Source organism: Vicugna pacos, chromosome 7, assembly GCF_048564905.1.
Source record: "Vicugna pacos chromosome 7, VicPac4, whole genome shotgun sequence".
In the NCBI taxonomy this organism is placed as follows: Eukaryota; Metazoa; Chordata; class Mammalia; order Artiodactyla; family Camelidae; genus Vicugna; species Vicugna pacos.
In genome coordinates, this window is record NC_132993.1 from 25,482,961 (window position 1) to 25,501,873 (window position 18,913).

The window sequence follows — 18,913 nt, forward strand, 5'->3', positions numbered from 1 at the left end:
TATAATATTAAAACCTGCATGTAACCCACACTTTTCAGAGTTTTCATTTCATCCTATCCATTAAGGTATCACTGATGACATAAAATCCTTAAAGGTAGCTTTGCTTTTGGAACGGCATCCCATCCTGGGTACCAAGTGCAGCCTCTGTGTGTGCTGGTTTCCATGGCAGAGCTCCCCTCCCGTCCCCGGCAGGGAAGAGTTAGTAATAGCAGAGATGCCCTCATGCCCTGCACTGACAGGTGGCAAGATGAAGAGTGACTTTTATTCCAGTTATAGTCACTAAGCATGTTTCTTGCTAAACGAAGAGAGAGATGGTAAGAGCCATTTCTTCATTTGCATGTCTCTGTACTTACTGACATCTTTGAAAAATAAGATAAAATCTACATGTGGATTCTTGATACTTATGATGCCTTGGAACAACATGGGGAGGAGGCATGAAACAGAGGTTGTGTCTCCCTTTTTGCACTTGCCAGCCCTTTACCTGCACTTTGCCAGGAAAGAGAATTCAGTCCCCCGCCCCCACTCCAAATGAAGCATCCTGCTTCTAATGCTGTGAAATAATGCTTGATTTCTACCCTGGGCTCATCTCTGTAATAGACAGACAGATTCTAATTTTAACAGCTATTTCTGTTATTTGAAAGTTTGGCACCATGGGGGAAGCCTAATAGCAAAATTCATGGTTCTGCATATGGAACAAAGTTCATCTTATATTTAAATTTTAGTTATAATCACATTACAAATACTAGTGCCTATTAATGCTTCTAATTTTTTCACTGTAAACAGAAGGTTTTTCTGGCTATAAAGAATCTAATGTGGAGTTCTAATTAAAGGGCCAAATGTATGTCAGTGTGTCAAAGATTTTTTCATACTAGAATATGAAGAAAATTTTAATTTGATAGGGAGGGAGGAAAATTTTTAAGCAGTAAAGTTTGCTGTTTCCAAAAGGAAATCTTGCCTGACAAAATTAAAATATGTTGTCAACGATCACCCATGGTAGAATGATTGAATGAATTTGAAATCATAAAATCTTTAGTGCCGAGGCTGATCGAAAGAGAATGAAATAACGAAGCATGAAATGAATGTCTTCATGTTCTTTCAGTATTTTTTTCAAAGTAAAAAACTTAACAGGATCATAGTAAGAACACTTACAAAAGCAAGATTTTGCTACAGATTGTATGATTTGAACGTAAGCAGAGCAAGAAAAACCACATCAATTATATGGAAAATAGAGTTTGACTAATAGTGCAATCAAAACTTACTGTGAGCAGTTTTATTACTAGGAAAGTTTAAAGGACAATTGTCAATGAGCCATTAGGAAAGTGCTTAAATACATTATATTTTGAATTTTGGATATAATTGTTTTCTCCTCTTGCCAAGGGTAATACTTTTAAAGGAAAAAATCCAGAAACACAATTTAGGAATCCAACAGAAAGTGATCCTTTTTTTTTTTAATTTCAGAATATTTCCGTTTATTTTAATATTTGATTTCTTCATTCATTTCACTAAGACAGAGAAGTCCCCCCTCCCCAGCAGTTCACAATGATTAAAGTTTAATTAGGGAGGGCAGAGGTCTTGATTTTTATAGAGCCCATACATGTTGCTTATTTTAAGGGAATTTTTGTTATTGTTTTCATATATATTGCTCAAAAGATTTAAAGCTTTTAAAACAAGGACGTACAAGATAAACTTTGTTTATTACTTGTTCCAAGGACTGTAATCCTGATCTGAAACAGCTGCTCGAGTGGTGTTGTGGGTCCCTGGAGGAAAAGTGACAGTCACAGTGAATGGTAGCTTGGCATAGGGGAGGTTTTGATGTGCGTAAATGAGGCTTAGACAGGAAGAGCCCAGACTGGGAGATTACTTCCCAGTTGTGAAGCCCCGACTGATTGCCTCCTCCAGTGTTACCCAGGACCCTTTCCTACTAATAGGTCTAGGACAATTTGTATATTTGTTTTTAGTATTTTATGCAATTTCTCTCCCTCTCTCTCTTTCTCTCTCTTTCTAGGTTTTAATGAAAGATATTGCCACTCCCATACCAGCCGAAGAGGTGAAAAAAGTGGTCAGAAAATGTCTTGAGAAAGCTGCCTTGATCAATTACACGAGACTCACAGAATATGCCAAAATAGAAGGTCAGTGCAGTGAGCAGTTGCCCAAAGTGGCAATGAGAGCCAGCAATGCCTGTTAACTGCATTTTCTGTGAGAAGTCCTTTCCTTTCCTGAACAAACCTGTGCCATGGCAAAGGGAAATGTCTCATTAAAATCTCAGCTGGTGAACTGAAGAGCTTTTTCCTATTCATTGCTTTAATATGCCTCCTGGGACTCTGCTTGAATGAAAGACCCAGGATTCGTGCTTAAGTTGTCCTTTGTTCTTGTTTTGAGTTTTGAAGAAATCAAAACGTGTTTTCATGGGTTGTATTTTTTGACATTACTGTAAGTACATCTAACATTTAAAGTACGGGTAGTGTATTCTTTCCTGATCAGTAACAGTGTAGTATTACGTAATTTTATTTTCGGTTCTGCAGTATCTCCCAGAGAAAGAGGAAACTTGTTGATTATCATGAAGGGTGAAATGAACAGATAGAATTTCCTGCAACTTTTAATTGCTTGCAATATATTGATGCATTTGAAAGATTAGATCTCTTGAGAGGACTGTGCATTTTTTTTTCTCTTTCTTTGGGTTTTATTCATTAAGGATAATTATTCATCTGATTCATGAAAGTTTAAAATGTTTAGAAATACATAGATTGAAATTTGTGACAGTCACAATCTCAGCTTTCATTCAACAATCCTTTGATATAATTAAAAGTAATAGAAACGACCACAGATTCTTTAATCATCATAAAAGTAGCTTGTGTAATACATGTACCATTGCCTTAGGGAGGAAAAAGCTTACCTTGTTTAATACTTACCTCTAAAAATAAAAAGTAAATCATCCACTGGAAAAATTTTAGTAACTTTTTACCTAAAATTGCATTTAATGAATTGTAAATTTATTAATTAGACAATATTATTACAGTTTCATCAAAATTGGGACAATGAAAAAGATGATTATAAATTGGCCATGTTATATCCTTTTTTTCCTCTCCAAATCTGATCAAGCTTTCTAACAAGCACGTGATAACCAACCTCCTGAGTGATTAACAAAAAAGCCATCCCATCACTATAGCAACCAATATTATATCACAAGAGTAACAACATGAAACCTCCTTAGTTACCAGTTTAACATCATTAATTATGATATCATGTTGTGTTAAAGCAAAAGCACTGAATATTAGATCATTTAGGGGAAGTGGAAGATAAACAGATTTGGTTTTCACATTTTGAATACTCATTCAAGCAATTTTCATATTTGGGGAATATTGGCTGTTGTGAGCATGGATTGCAAGATCTGATATTAAAAACAGACATTTTAAAACCTTTCAACTCTGGCAAAGAGAAAAAAGTTGTGGACAATCTGAGTAAACACAATATTATTTTATCCAAATATTATGGACTCTATCTAAAATAAAACTATGAGACTCCTTTTGTTCTTAACTATTTCAGTTAATATTTTTGACCGTTACCTTATCCAGCAATACTGAAAAGATATGCAGTGTAGCTTTTGTTTCATCTCTGTATTTATTTTCTAGTCATAGAATCCGTTTTAATACAGACATGTGGAGAACTTTCTTTTATTTGTACATAGCAGTGGGCTTTTTTCATTGATCAGAGCAACATGCTTACAATGGTGATCAGAAAGGAATGGTTTTTCTTCTCGATCGCACATAAAAACAACTCTGTGGTAGAGGAAAGCCTAAAAGAGTACCCACTGGAGAGTGAGCAGGGAACTCTCGCACCTCTTCCCTTCTGGAGTCACCCCTCTCTTACCTTGGGTCCAGCGTGAGAATATTCTAGAAAAAGGATTCTAGACCTCTAGTCGGGTAAGACTGCTGAGCAGTCTCCATTCAAAAAAAAAAAAATGCATGCTTATGAGAATAACTTTTAGGCTTTTCATTTTCTCCCTTCTCCTTTTTTTTGTATCTTAAAAAATAAAAAGCTTTGTTTTATGCTCAGGGTCAGATCAAGAACAAAGTCAACGTTAACTTAGAAATAGGAAGTGGACTCCTTTTCTTGGCTTGGTTGGTCCTTTTCATTATGTGAGTAAGCAACCTGGGTAGAGTTTGCTTTTCTCCTAAATTCTCTTCTCTTATGTTTTAGGCCCAGCAGAAAAGGAAACAGGTAATTAATGTTTGTGCATGCACACGTGCCGTGATTTCTAATGTGGTGGTGTTGTGTTTTGATATTGATGAATGGCTCTTTCCTTTTCAGGGCTCCTGCTAGATCACTTTGACTAAGATACTGAAAAGACTTTGATTTTATCAGAACTATTGCTAATGGTTTGTAGGGAAAATATAAGCCATTGATCTCTGCCAAAGTTCAGCAGTATTTTTGATACGAATTCAAAGCAAAACACCTGAGGCTGTATTAATATTATACATTAGGTTTTAAGCATGTTCACTAATCTTATTCGGAAGCCGTCGCCAATATTTGAAGGACTCTTACAACTAGAAAAGAGGACCATCCTTCTGTGATCACTCCTGAAAAACAACATGAGAGTAAAAAAGCGTAAATGCTGTTAAATAAAAAGTAAGCAGCTCTTAACTTTGAAAGTTGTTAATCGTAGGAGTGAGCAGAGGTTATGAAATTCTATTCTCAAGAAACTTCTGGGAAAGAGTCTTCTCTGGGTCTCTGAATTTTTAAAGATTTTGTTATTTTTGTGTGCATGCGTGCACTTTTCACAGTTGTAATTAATTTAATTCCTTGTGCCATTATCTGTTTGTCCTGTCCATCTCCTCTTCAGCCTCTTGCAGGCAGGGTCTCTACTGAGCTTGTTGACTGTTGTATTACCAGCACCCAGCACTGTGCCCATGACGCAAAGTAGGTCCTCAGTACTTGGAAAGAGACAAGAGGTCCATTAGTTAGTTCCATCTGAAAACAATGGTGCAATAGACACATGATGAACTTTTTTAGTCCTAGTTTTCCCATCTTAGTTAAATTTGGCATGCAGTGTTATAGACCAGTTTGTTTGGGTTGTTTTTAACTGAAGTTTTCCATTAAGGGTGCTATATCTACTTTTTCCTACCTTCAATTCTTTTCCAGTATTTGACCCCAGAAAGTGTCAGGAACAAAACACTCAGAGCCAGGGAAAGGGGAAAGAACACACCGATAATGATCGCTGAAGTGCTCTTTAGAAAAAATGAATTAGAAGAAACGATGAGACAACCATGCCCTCTTAGGACAGCCCGTTGTGGGAGCAGCAGTCCCTCACTCTTTAACAAACTTTTTCAAAACCTCTCACAGCATTTTATCCCCAACGTTTCTGCTGTGAAAGTCGTTTTTATATAGTTTGCAGACAAGAAGTCCAGGGTTGTTAGTGGTTTTCCCTCTTGCCACAAGGTAAATAAATTGGCCAGCTGGGACTGGAGTCAGGTGTCCTGATGCCCAGCTTACAGAGGATATGCCTCTTCCCCTGTGAAATAGGAAGGGGCCGCTGGTACGCCTCCATGAGGACGGAGGGGAGGCAGTTGCCCTGTTCCTGTTGAAGAGATGCAGGGAAAGGCAAGTTGCTGTCCCTTGTGGACTTCACTTCCACCAGATGAAAATCTTCCCTTCGCTTATATTTAATATCCATACCTTTGCTCAGCTGTCCAGGCTGGAGAGTCTGGGAAAAAGACTTTTTAAAAATTGAATGCTTGCATAGAAAAGGGGTGGAGGAATGAGTAGAGAGTCAGTAACTTAAGTGAAGTGAAAAAAAAGCTACTCTCAGTTGAAAACTGTTCTGAAGTAACAGGAGACAGGTTTTTAAGAAATGGAGTGTATTCCTTCAGTTGCATTTGGTTGCAAGTTAACAGGGTTACCTAGTAAATGTTCTTGGAGGTGCTTATAAAAGTGAGTAAAAATCAGACTATCAATTGCATGTGTAAGAGCTTAAATGCTTGATAAGGCTTTGAAACAGTACTCTCTTGCGCACTGTAATCGTTGTAGTCCTCAGTGAGTTTGTACCATGTAGAGAAGAGTCAAATTCTGCCCAAGATTTGTCATAATTTTGTCGTCTGTTGACGTGACTATCGCCCCAGCAGTTTTTCACTTCCACGACTTCAGTAGTTCCTTAAGCAGCTCTTCAAAATAGGTATCTTACAGAAGAGATAACTGAGACTTCAGAAAAAATTAGTAACTTGCACAAGGTTGCGCTGCTACTATTAAAACTCAGTAGACCTGAGATTTGCACCTGTGCTCAGCAGACACCGGAGCCCTCGTCACGCTCTTCCCGCTGGCTGCCCCGCCTCCAGGTCTGTCTGATTCAAAGTAATGGCATTTTTTGATGCACAGCTCACCCACATCACAAAAGCCAAGGGTTAATATTTGTAGAGTCACTTTTTCCAAAAATAATGGTATTTATTTAATTGTAAGTGCAAACACTTTCATGCCAGGCAGTAGTCTAAGCACTTTACATGTGGTGCTTGTAAAAGTACAGTAGCAGTATTTACAAGAAATACTACCATTATTATTCCTTTCTTAGGAAACTGGAGCAGAGAGGTTATTACCTACCAGCCGGTCCCTGGTCACATAGAGCTAGTAAGTGGGAAATTAGAACCCACTGTCTACCTATTAAGCTATCTTCTTATTTTCCCTTCCTCCCCATTCTAGGCAAGCTTCACAGTTAAGTTTACACTCAGTTAAAATGCACGGACGTTTGAAAAGGAGTCTGGAGCAATGAAGCCCATAGAGATATGATCACAGCCACATATGTAACTTAAAAAATTTTAGTAGCCGTATCAAAGAGGTAAAAAGAAACAGGTGAAGTTAATTTTAAGAATATAGCTTATTGAACCCAGCCTATCCAAAATATTATCATTTTAAAATGTATTCAGTATGCACAGTTATCAAGATAGTTTACGTTATTTTTTCTGACAATGTCTTTGAAATCTGGTGGGCAATATGCGCTCCCAGCGCATCTCCACTAGAAGTAGCCCCGGCTTTCAAGTATTCATCCAGCGCATGTGGCTGGTGACTGCTGAATTGGACAGCTCAGGTCTCTGGTGAAGGACTAAGAGCTGGACTCTGGAAACTGACCCTTCTTATTTCCTCCCGTGCATCTTAAGTGTCAGGTGTTGGATGTGATTAAAATGTGCAGCACCCTCCCCACCGAATCCAGACTGTCTCTCCCTCTTCTCTGCTTTATTTTTCTCTCTAGCCCTTAAGATTAACGCACAAGATAGTTCTTTCATCTAACTGTCGCTCTAGAACGTTAGCCCCATAAGGGCAGGGCTTGTGTATTTCAAAACTGCTCTATCTCCAGTGCCTGGCGCGTCGTTACTCGGTAGATTCTGTATTGAATAAACGAATGAGGTCATGGCAGAGAGAGTGATCAGGCTGTTTACAGCAGAGGGAACATCTGTAAACTGGCAAGCTGGCTTGCAAAAGGCCACTCAAACCAATTACTGAAATAATTAGCAATAAAGAGCCAAAACTCACCGCTTAAAAATACCAAGATTGGAAAAATTAAACCAGAATTTCATGCCCTTTACCATGGGGTGGAGGGGTGAGGAGGCACTAACTCTGGATCATGGAAGCCAGAGGTTAAACACAGCAAATGCATTAATAGTATCTAGTAATCTAACCTGTTTCAGCTGTTTCCGTAATTCAGCGTGATGCTCAGTTTAGCTAGTTCTCTTCCATCCTTGGGATTTCTTCAGATTCTCCACTGGCAGCACAAACTTGCAGAATAAAGGGATCTTACAACTCTGTAATAGATGGGGTAAAACAAGTGACCTCTCTCTAAATAAATGCCTTCGTTCCTTCTTGGAAATTACTTGTATGTGTTTTATGAGAACAGATAGTTCATTCTGAGAACTTGAAATTTCTAGAAACCAATTTTTTTCCTCTTTAATTTTAAGAAATGTTTGCGATTTGCGCTGTTGCGAAACAGCTAGTTTTCTTCTTTGGTTTAATTTTATCACTAATTTGTTTATGTAATTGTAAGATCATTTTCATTTTATAATCTAGGGTTCCAAATGATAGTGAAGCTTGATTTTTCTAATTGTGTGTGTGTCTGTGTTTTAATCACTTGCCTGGATGCAAATTCCCTGTTACTTTTAAAGAAGAATCAACTAGTTCTTTAATTCAAGGAATTTCTTACAGACAAGAACAGTTATAAAACATCGAATCACGGTCCTTCCCTGCTTTCTCTTGAAAACTACGTTTCATATTGTGACTTACGATCAACGAAAGGGGAGACCACTCCTTAGAGCTTGCCTTGACCTGAGATCTTTTGAATAAATTTGGTACCTAAGCCCATTGTGCTTCTGGAAACGTGGAGGTGCCCTAGACCAAAGGTACCATGGAATGAACAGACAAAGGCTTTGTGCACTGAGGATCTGTCTGGGCCCTCTGGTTGCCAGGTTCCCAGGTCTAAGCCCCAGTGCTCTCATTTTCAGAGTCTCAGCTGAACGGGATGGAGATGCTTTCCCAGAGGGCCGCGCTGCTTACTTTCTTTGAGAGGAGCAGTCGCACTGTGGCCGGTCCTTACGTCATTAGGATGTGTTTGCCATCTGGGTGGCATTTTAATTTAGCACTTCATTGTCAGAGTGTAGCGATAAATAATAAATAAACGAAATCTGTTCTGCTTAAGGACGGGTGTGTGCGGAAGTGAGTATATAAACGGCACTGTTGATGACATACTTTTGTTAATGACTAATTTCTTACTAACGTTTCTAGGATAACGTAACAGTTTTCTCTCACAAAAGATCTTTTGTGTTTCCTTATAAATTTGATTTAAAATTTTTTGAGTATTATATGCTACCATGAATTCGAGTTACTAATATCTAAGTAACAGACCTGAAATTTTGCCTTCCCACGAGCATTGAGAACACTTTGCGGGAGGTACTTTGTATATTAAAAGAAACAGAATCCGCACCTTAAAAATAATAAAATTGAAGAATTAAAGGGTTACTGTCCAGCCTATTTGGACAATGTGGCTTGGACTCTGGGACCCTGGCCTGAAAGTAAAACCTCCGTGACCATTTCTTCTTCTGATCATTTCACCTGATGACTTAGGGACAAATTGATAGATTCAGTTTCTAGCTCTGAAACAAAGAGAATGGCTTATTGTCTTTTTCTTTAAAATATCTGAGAAAATCCTATGCATCTGTAAAGATTTTTTAGTTTGTAAGGCAGTATGTGTGCATATATAGTAAAAACTCATTGCTTGAACCCTGAGTGAGCATCTGTGATCATTTGGATAGGGATCAAGTTCAAATTTATTTTTGCACTATTTTTGTAAGGAAAAGCCGTGAGTATTTTCCAGATGGTCCATAAACTATTTAAATTATCTAAGATAATTTTTTTCTGATAGTCATCAATTACTTTGATTCTGTCACCTAATATGACACGATTGAAATGTTCATTTTAGACTATCTTTATGAGTATGTCCTCATCAATATGTTGAAGATGTCTCCAGCATCTCCTGGCCACACCATTAGCCTTATTCTAAATAATGTATGTGTCCAAAAGTGTTAAGACTATAGTCTCTTTTAAGTGCTGTGAAAGTATTACAGATTCACTCTGGCTCTTTCCGCACGTGATCTGGAATGAATGAGGATTTCTGGTGTACTTCTTTGCCTCAACTTTTCTCCCCTCAAGTCGCTAGTCACTCAAGACAATAGCCCCACGCGATGTAATTGGTGCTCGTGCCGACTTGTCAGCTCCTGACAATGTTGACAGATCCACGCCTATGATTCAAAACCTGTTTGAGGGGCGTAACAGGCAAGAGATGCAGGGATTGTTGACTGGAAGAGGCAGATGAGGGCGTTATTTGCTTAAGTCTGGCAGAGCTTTGAAGCTCTGCGTGTACCTTCCCTTAGCTTGGGACAGAGGACCAGAGCGGTGCAATTGCTCCATAGGTCTCTAAACTCAGGTAACTGACCAGATGAGTGACAGGTCAGCTGAAGACCTGAGGGGCACCCCTGTCCACCAATGGCAACCTGGTGGCAGGGCTTTCAACACTTCTAGGGCCTCTGCCCTCACTAGATACCCACAGCTCCACTAAACAGGGAAGCGGTTCTGTCAACTCCAGACAAAGCATGGAGACATTGAAGGACACGTAGCGCTCTCTCCTCTAAAATTCCTTCTGAGTCTGCATTCCTCAAACATCCTTCCTGACTGATCTTCGTTCAATTCTGAGAAAGCGATAGTATGTGTCAGTCCATTTAAAATAAGTGCTGGTGGCACCGTCATGCTGCCCTCTGCTTTTGCCCTTCTGCCCCTTGTGTTATTGGGGTTAATATTGCCAGCACTGAGCGGTTTGTCATGCCTCTGCTGAGGTCTTCTGTGACCTAAATGAGCAGGGCCTTTCCTCGATCCACAGTCTCTTTGTCGCTAAGTCACCCATCCTGGCTCTCCTTCTTTATTTTGTTGTATTTTGCGTGTGAGTGATGATAGATAAGGACAGTCTCAACCAGAGGCGGACAGAGCTCGTTCCACATAGAAAACATGGAAGCTTGATTCATTCTTAAACAGTGTTCTCTTTCCAGATTGGGCTGTCCTGGGAACTGGACCTCAAGTTTAAACGACACCTAAGTTTAAGGTTGTTTGAGGGCAGTCATTTCCTTTCAATCTCATAAAGTGTACCGTAAGCCCCTGCTCCCAGCTCTATACATACAACTCGTTTTTTACACCCACCCGTGTCTTCTGTTCTCCATCATCAGGGGATGAGGGATCTTCCTCTTCAAGCCAACTCACCCACCTGTGATATTGACCCCAACTCCACTTTACCTCTTTCTGGGCATATTTTACTCCATCATAGATCTCTTCTTTCTCTTCATCTTCTTTCTACATATTTCCCTTCCACTTATAAATATGTGGAGTCTGAACCTATCGTGCTGATAATTCTGTTGGTTTCTCATGTACTTTGAATAGATCTTTCATCATGCATAATTTTTTAACATCATGCATTGATCATTTGAAAATGTTGGTTCAGTGAATCATGGTCTTCTTAATGTTGACAAACATTATGTAGTACCAAAAATACTTGTTATACTCACCCTGTCAGAAAGATCTTAAAGTATTGGGAAGCTGTCAAACTCATGACAGATGTAAGTTTTCTAAAATCCTACTTTTCCTTGAAAGCTCCCATTTTGTCACTGGCAACACATCCTGTATGTTTCTTTAAAGTGACAGGTTTACTTCAGTTTTCAGGAAATGCCTACCAAATACCCAAGTATGAATAACCATACTTTGTCTGTCAATCATCTTTTCAACTAAAATGGTTCTTTCTGAAAGGAAAAAAAAGACATTTATCTCAGCCCTGGACTCAGACAATCACACAAACACTTTTCCTTGAGACAGTCATCATACTTCAGAACACAAAAGCCCTTGATACGAACGTCTCATTTTGTCAAAGATGATAGTTTTTTTTCAAATGTATACTCAAGGGTAGAGATTCAATAAAATTAATAATTTTTACTCTTTCATCAAGGACATTCTTATGTAAAACAGACTTTTTTTCTTGAGTGCAAGGCGATAAAGAACACATAACAAGTATAATTTAGCATCATAGCCTTGATTCATGCTGAGGCAACAACAGTTTTACCCATTCTTGCTTTTGCATCATTAGTGTAAATGTCAACAGAATTAAAAAGGCAAAACATCTTATTAGGAAAGTACTTTGACCTTGCAGACCCTCAAAAGGTCACGAGGAGCCACAGTGGTCCATGAACCACACTCAGAAGCTCTACTGCACACCATCAGTCAACTAGCTAGCTAAATAAATAAATATGTACATATGTATGCACATAATAAGGTACCTTTCACAGTAACCGCCAAACTATAAGACATCTTGGAGTTAACTTTTCCAAAAGTGTACTAATTTTCCTAGACCTCTATAAAGAAAATTTTGAAATTGAAATCAAGTTTACAAAAATACTCCAAATAGATGTAGAGACAGTTCATGCCCTTAAGAGTGATGACTTAATATATAAACTCTCCCCAAATTAATCTAAAATTCACTGCAATGGCCATTAGAATTCCAGGGTTAAAAAAAAAAAACTTAATATAGTTACTTCAGAATTTAAATGGAAGAGTAAAGGGTACTGAATAACTCTATCAACGTAAGGAAACCAAACCAAACAAAACAGAATATAGAGACGTGCCTTGTCAGATACTAAGACAAATTCCAAAATCATCACCAAAGCCTGCAGTCAGGCAGCTACTCTGAAGAGGAATGTAGGGACAGACCCATGTGCACATGGGAGGCTGATCTGCTTCATCCAGAGCAAAGTGGGACCACAAATCAGTACGGAAGGCTGGGCTATTTCAGAGACATTAGAAAGAAGGGCTTACTAAGTGGATTAAAATAAACTGACTCCTTCTCTGATAAAAACATGGTCTCCAGAGAGATTAGAGACCTCAGAGTATTGAAGACAATGTCTATCAATCACTATAAACTTATCATTTCTCTTTACTGTAACTATCCTCCCCTAATATTTTTACCTTTTCACTTTCTCAAGAATTTTCCAAGTTTCCAACTCAAATGCCTATTTGAGTTGAAACAAAATTGTTTAAACTTTCTGATAAAACATAGCAAGCTCCATTTTAGCTAGTTCATCTTCTGCATAGAATTGTCAGCCAACCATTTATGCCTGGGAAAAAAATACATCACCCACTCTGAAGGGGCACCATGAAAGCTCTATGAATCGTATTGACTCACAAAGTTTCAGAAGAAGTTTTGTAAAATAATTTGAGGTAAATGCACAAGGTAGTGCATCCGGAGAACTCAATTGAATCTATCCCAGATTCCCCAGAATTTGGAGAAGTTATATTCTTCCCAAAGTTTCTCTTGGGTGAATATTTGCCTTCTGTCAAAATTCTTAGTGAGAACATAAGCACCTCCTGAGAAAACAAAGCGTTTATATAGTGTCTCCTCCGGCGTGCTCCTCACCGAGAACTAGTCCCTCGGCTGTGGTCTGTAACGCTCTGAACAGCTCTTGCTAGAATCTTATCTCCTTCTTCTGAAGATGCATGGAAATCTCATTACAAGTGTTCAACACCTGTTTCCTAAAAGGTCTCAGAAAGGATGTCAGTTTATTCAGCTCACTTGACAGTGTGTCATGTATTTTTTATGTTTTGTTTTGACTTTTACGTGGAACATGATTCACAGATAAATGCCGTCTTGAAATAGCAAGCCTTCTCTCTAAAGCAATTCTCTAGAGCGTGTCATTTTCTAAATCGAGGGTTTGAAACTAACTGATTGATGACCTTATTTATTCACTAACGTATGTCAACAGGTAAACCAGGTGACATTGAGCAATGTGGCTCCTGCAACACCTTGTTAATCTGAGTAGCTTCGATGTATTAAAAAGTGTTTTCAATTGGACAGAACTAGAGTAATGCAAACTGACAGATTTCCCCTCTTTATTTCTCAGCAGAGTCTGTAAGTACTCAGAACCTGGACAGGTGAATATTTGAAATCAGGGAGATTTCGTTACCTGTAGGCCATAGCTAAGTGGCCATATAGATTTAAGCACTTGATTAAAAGACCTAATCAATGAATTTGTAATGTCAGATTTTTTTTTTTTCGAAAGAGAAACCTATGACATACCTCTAGGGCATCAGTGCGTACACACACATGCACAGTGACAGACAGACCCAAGACGTTAAAAGTGCAGAAATACCTAGGATGTCATGAAGCACAACGCCACTCTCTACCCTTGGTCTTTGCAAGTGTCCAACTAGGAGACTTTCCCCAAATCTTGGCATCAAATATATTATCACCACTAATGTGGAAGTTGGCTGCCCTATCTTGATTATGTGTCAAAAGGGACAAAGACATACATAGAGGCATCAGGATCTTTTGACTAATTTCCTGGCATCCAGGGCTACAAATCTGCAAATCTGAAAAGCCGGGCTGGTCTAACAAGAAAACTCACAAATCTAAGTATCGGAATACTGATCTGAGTTCTGCTGGACTAACTTGTGAATCTAAGTTAATTAGTGTTGGTTTGCTGTTCATGTTTTTTTGCTAGCCAGCTGGATTTTCAAAGATATATATCTGGCTTTGGAATGTTGGTTTGCTGCCTCCCCACCTCCACTTTTGTGATAATGATGCTGCTAAAGCTGTTCCATGCCTATTGGCCGAATACCCCAAGCTTGTACTTTACCCTATAAAACCTCATGCGCACGTCTTGGAGGTGCTCAGAGCTTCGGAGCAGAAGCCCCTCTGAGCCCGCCAGCGTAATACATCTGAGTATTCCAACCCTCCGAGTGGTGCTTGCTTCTTGGCTGGCCTGTCGTTTCCGTAACAATATTATGGTGGTTGTGTCCAGGAGAGTTCTCCGTCCTCCTTCTTCAGCTTGCCTCCCAGCTGGCAAGTCTCCAGAGTCCCTTCCACCTAACCCACTGCCCATTTCTGAACAAACCATCCTCACTCCCACTGGCTCCATGGATCCTGCATGTCTGGTCCCTCATTGTTCACAGGCAGCCTTTCTCCTTGAGGCTGGGGGGAGAAAAGGGTTTAAAGGGCAAGAGAAGAATGAGAATGGAGGTGTGAAGGCACCCCCTTTATGCAGGAATGTAACAAATGACCCTGGAGAGGCTGTTTGTTTAGGCAAATGTAATTAGTAGACAAGGAGGAGGCATGAAATTTGGGATGCTGTAAGCTTTAATTATATGATAATTTAGTATTCATATGACAGTTACTCTAATTGAGATTATTCTGATGGCTTTCAAATTCTGACCTGAATTATACTGGAGAGGAATAAATATAATATATATATAGACATCAACATACATACATAGCAATAAAACCAGGGAGGGGATGATTTCTCGGCTTCAGCTGCTGAATGTATACCTGTGTGAGAGAGAGACAGACAGAGATATCACGGATAAAGACCAGTCTTCAGACAAGCCCCTGTAGGACAGCCAGCTGGCAGAATAGCCAGCCGTGTCTTCAGAGCTAAAGATGCATTATAAGAAAATTTCCTTCTCTTTCAAGATTTTTTTTGTCCTGTGAGATCTTAGATCTTCCTGTTTTGCAAACTTGAGGAGAGCCTGGGTCCCAGGATTTAAACAGATTAAGTGGAAACTTTAATAAAACTCAAGCCCAGGTATCTAAACTTCCCCACTCTTACAAATCCCATAATTATAAAAGCTCGTGACAAATGTTAAACCAAATAGTATTAAATTGTGTGTGTGTGTCCTAATAATCTTCTCTCTGTAGTTCCGTCTCCATCCTATCTTAATTTAAGATCTTAAGAGAAGACTGTGCCTTCGTAATCCTTCTCGAGGAAGTTTCCCAAAGCGTCACTGACATTCTCGTCACACATGTATCTGACTTTTTATGGCCTGTCACTCGCGGGTCACCGCTTGCTGTTGGCTTATGAAGACTGCTTCAGTCTGGATCCAGTTTGGCTGCCTAGACTCCAGGATCCAATTCTCCTTTGTTTCATAGCTGACCATTTCCTTAAAAATGAATTTATTGATGCAAAAGACAATCCAGGTAAAGTAGTTAATGAGACTGTGACCACAGGACAATTATTCGGAAGCACTGTATCATTAGCATGGTTAATTCCAAGGAGGTATTAACTGGAACTGTTGCTTTAAATGACAGGGTCATTAAGCAAGTTGGCCCCAAAGGGAGTCTTGGAATTAGGAGGCCACAGACCTAGTGTTTCCAAACATCTGTGGCATTGGTATTCTCATGGATGTCAAACAGCTGTAGAGAGGCCCATAACATCCAGGATTGTTTTCATTCATCCAAGGATTGTTCAAATCTGTACCCTGTCCTGTCTGGGATAACATTCCAGAAAGGTAAAATGGGTCCAGATTCTACAGAGAGGTCACCTTTTTCTTTTTCCTGAAGTGAAGTTTGTATAAAGATGTAGCTTGATTTCAGGTAAAGGAGGAAATAAGTGAAAGTTTAAACAGGTCACCTTTGGTTTTCATAAACACTGGTAGTTCTCAAAGTGCATTTCTCAGACCAGCATCTTCAGCATCTCCTGGGAACTTGGTAGAAATGCGAGTTCTCTGGCTGCACACACAAGACCTACTGAATCTAAAACTCTGGGGCGGGGGTTGGGGGGGAGCATCAGTCTGTGTTTTGGCCAGCCCTCCAGGGGATGCTGGTGCATGATGAAGCTGAGAACCGCAGGGCAATACTGAAGATGCTCCATTCATTGACTAGAGCAACATACACTCTGGCACTCAGAGACCTATTAATAGGTTGTAGTCAGACAAGCCGAGAGAGGCAGTGATACAGCATTCTTCTGCACCAGTGCCGAGTCTTGGGGAGTCAGATCCTGGGAAAGTTTAGGTCAAGTTGGGGAAGGAGGGTTTGACTTTAGAAACCACCTCTCTCCTGGATTCTGAGGCCAGCAAGTTATATACTATCCCAACTAAAAGACTAAGTCAGAGAGAGTTGCCCCCAGAATCACCTAAACTAGTCACAAACGCTCAAGAAAGTGGCAGGCGGGTTCGAGGGGAAAGGGTTGTTTTGTTTAATGGGAAAGTATTTGATCTCCTGCCCTCCCTCCCTCTTGGGATGCAAAGGCCCGTGAGTATTGAGATCTGGCCGGGATTAGGACTCCCAGGAGCCGAGCTGTCCCAGGCGCTGGCACTGTCTCACTCAGCGCAGGTGGCTGTGCCTGGAGCTAGAGGAAGGGTCAGAAAATCTCAGTCAGATTTACACTTTCCAGTGGAGTCCTCGATCTGGATCATGCAAAGAAGGAGATCACTGACACTGGACGAGAATTAAGGTTCAAATTAGGACAGGCTAGGGAGCCACTAGAAACTCTGTGAGGCGCCCAGGCTGGCCTAAGGGGTGGGTATGAATGGGACAAGGCACTGAACACGGAGGTGGTTGCTCAGATGGAACCATTTCTCATCTCTCTAAATGGTGCAGGTCATGCCTGTGCCCACAGCAGTGTGCAGCGTGTGTGTGAGTAATGTGGTGTGGCCTTATGTTTTTGTGGGTTGAGGACGGTGGAGGGAGCAGGCATATGTACTTCAGTGGAGGAGGGACACCAGGTGACAGAGGGTCCCATTCCACCATTTCTCAGCGGGGTCAGAGGGTAGATAAGTTTTTCAACCAGCAGTCCACAGAGAGGGTGCTGACAGTCCTGGCTACTGAATAACCTTTGGGGGTTCAACTGGGAGAACTCAGATGTTGCACTCTTGGTCCAACTTCCTTGTTCTGTTAAACCTCATAAGGCAAAGCCTGCTGGCTTGAGCCTGCACAGAGTGTCCCAGGCGAATGCTTCATGTTGCCCGTCTCCTTACTCCTTCCAGACTGTAGGTCTTCCTTTAACTCCTTTCTCAAGATAGTGGTCATTTCCCTATTTCCTCCCCCTCTTTCCTCTTTATTTGCCTTTGTTTTTCTTTTCTTCCCCAGGACCTGCAGTCATCCCCATAACCCCTGACCCCTGGCAACCCCACCTCAGTCACCTCCTGAAGGTCAGGGCTCTCTCCTCACCCATCTGATTTTTGTCCTTTAGAAGGAGGGAAAAGCAACAGAAGGGTGAGGGAGTTCTTTTTCTTCAGATGAGAGGAGGAAAAATACGGGAGACTTCCGTGTCAGACTGCTGCTAACTTTCTCTGATCTGAAGTTTCTGAACTCAAACACACACCCACTAAGAGAATTTGATTCTGAAGAACTCCAGATAGTATACACAATTTAAAGCCTTCTACTGACATATCTTTGATCCTATTTCTTGTGAGCTAAGAACCCTGTTCTTGCATACTGAGAGCATTTAATTCATTATCAGAGCTTTTATTACAGAACTTCCTCATACTGACCAAAAATAGATGAGACGTAACTACCCTTTACTTTGTAAACTGATTAGGGAGAGAGAAAGATGAATTCTTTGAAGGCAGAAATATTGTTCTGTTCACCATTGTATCCCCTCAGTAGTACGGTATGGTATATGTAATATATGTTTGTTAAATCAAATTCAGAGCCACAAAATCTGGGGATGTTGAAGGACCAGCAGGACACCTTAGTGCTTATATAGGAACTGTTACTGTTGTCCTCTAGCTGGTTATCATGACCTAGATGCAAGGGAGAGAAGACAAGGTCATATTGCAATGGCGTTATTGCCGGAGTCCTTCAATCCAATGCCATCTTGAATCCTATTTCTTGTTTAGCTGCAAGTACAGATACAAACAGTCTGTTAAAAGTTGAGGTCCAATACGTTTCGAATTTCTCTGTATCTTCTATGGAGAAAAAAACAGACTGAAATGATCTTACTGGTCTTCTCCCGTGTCCACCTACAACCTTCACAATGAGCATCATTATATATCCACCACAAGGGACTTTGACGGGCAGTGCAGGAAGGGAGGGAGGCAGCCAAGGAGAGTGTGCTGGAAGTACGCACTCTCCCTGAATAGGGGAGCAGAATTAAAGCCTAACAACGCATGGTGGTCAAGCTGTCTTCTCACATCTCCCCATCTCCCGACCTTCTCTCCAGTGAGATCTTTTCTTCAATGGACTGAAGTATAATTAAAAGGAATTGCTTTGAGAAGCCTAGAAATGTTATCATAGAAAAGTAAAAGCATTCCAAAATGAAGAAATAGCTTAGCCAAGAGCAATGCATTGAAATTCATCAAGAAGCCTTGCTGCTTCTGGTATATTTGCTTTAAATGTCACTATTTGGGTTGTATTACAGCCGTCAGCAACTTGGTGTAAAGCTTGAAGAATACAGAGAAATCTGTAATGCTGTAGAGGCGTTACAAAAAGAGGGAAAGTGGGCATTTTGAGGAGGAATTCTCAAATATTTACAATGTTCAGATCTTTAATGGAGCTATTGATACCCTTGTTATCTAATAGAGTCTGACTATAGAATGCATTAAACTTCTTGGCTGTAGTCAAATGAGTGACAGCCAG

General features: G+C 40.2%; 1 protein-coding gene across 8 annotated transcripts in view; it reads left to right on the forward strand.

Moving 5' to 3' along the window:
• CADPS2 (calcium dependent secretion activator 2) overlaps positions 1 to 18,913 on the forward strand; it is a 447,742-nt gene that overhangs the window by 343,910 nt on the left and 84,919 nt on the right. For 6 of the 8 annotated variants that reach the window (XM_072964582.1, XM_072964580.1, XM_072964581.1 and 3 more), the window contains 2 exons: positions 2,006 to 2,129; positions 4,198 to 4,218. In XM_072964582.1, coding sequence (XP_072820683.1) covers positions 2,006 to 2,129; positions 4,198 to 4,218 — 145 coding nt within the window. The remainder of the gene's footprint in view (positions 1 to 2,005; positions 2,130 to 4,197; positions 4,219 to 18,913) is intronic. The other 2 variants (XM_006202239.4, XM_015237600.3) reach the window with 1 other exon arrangement.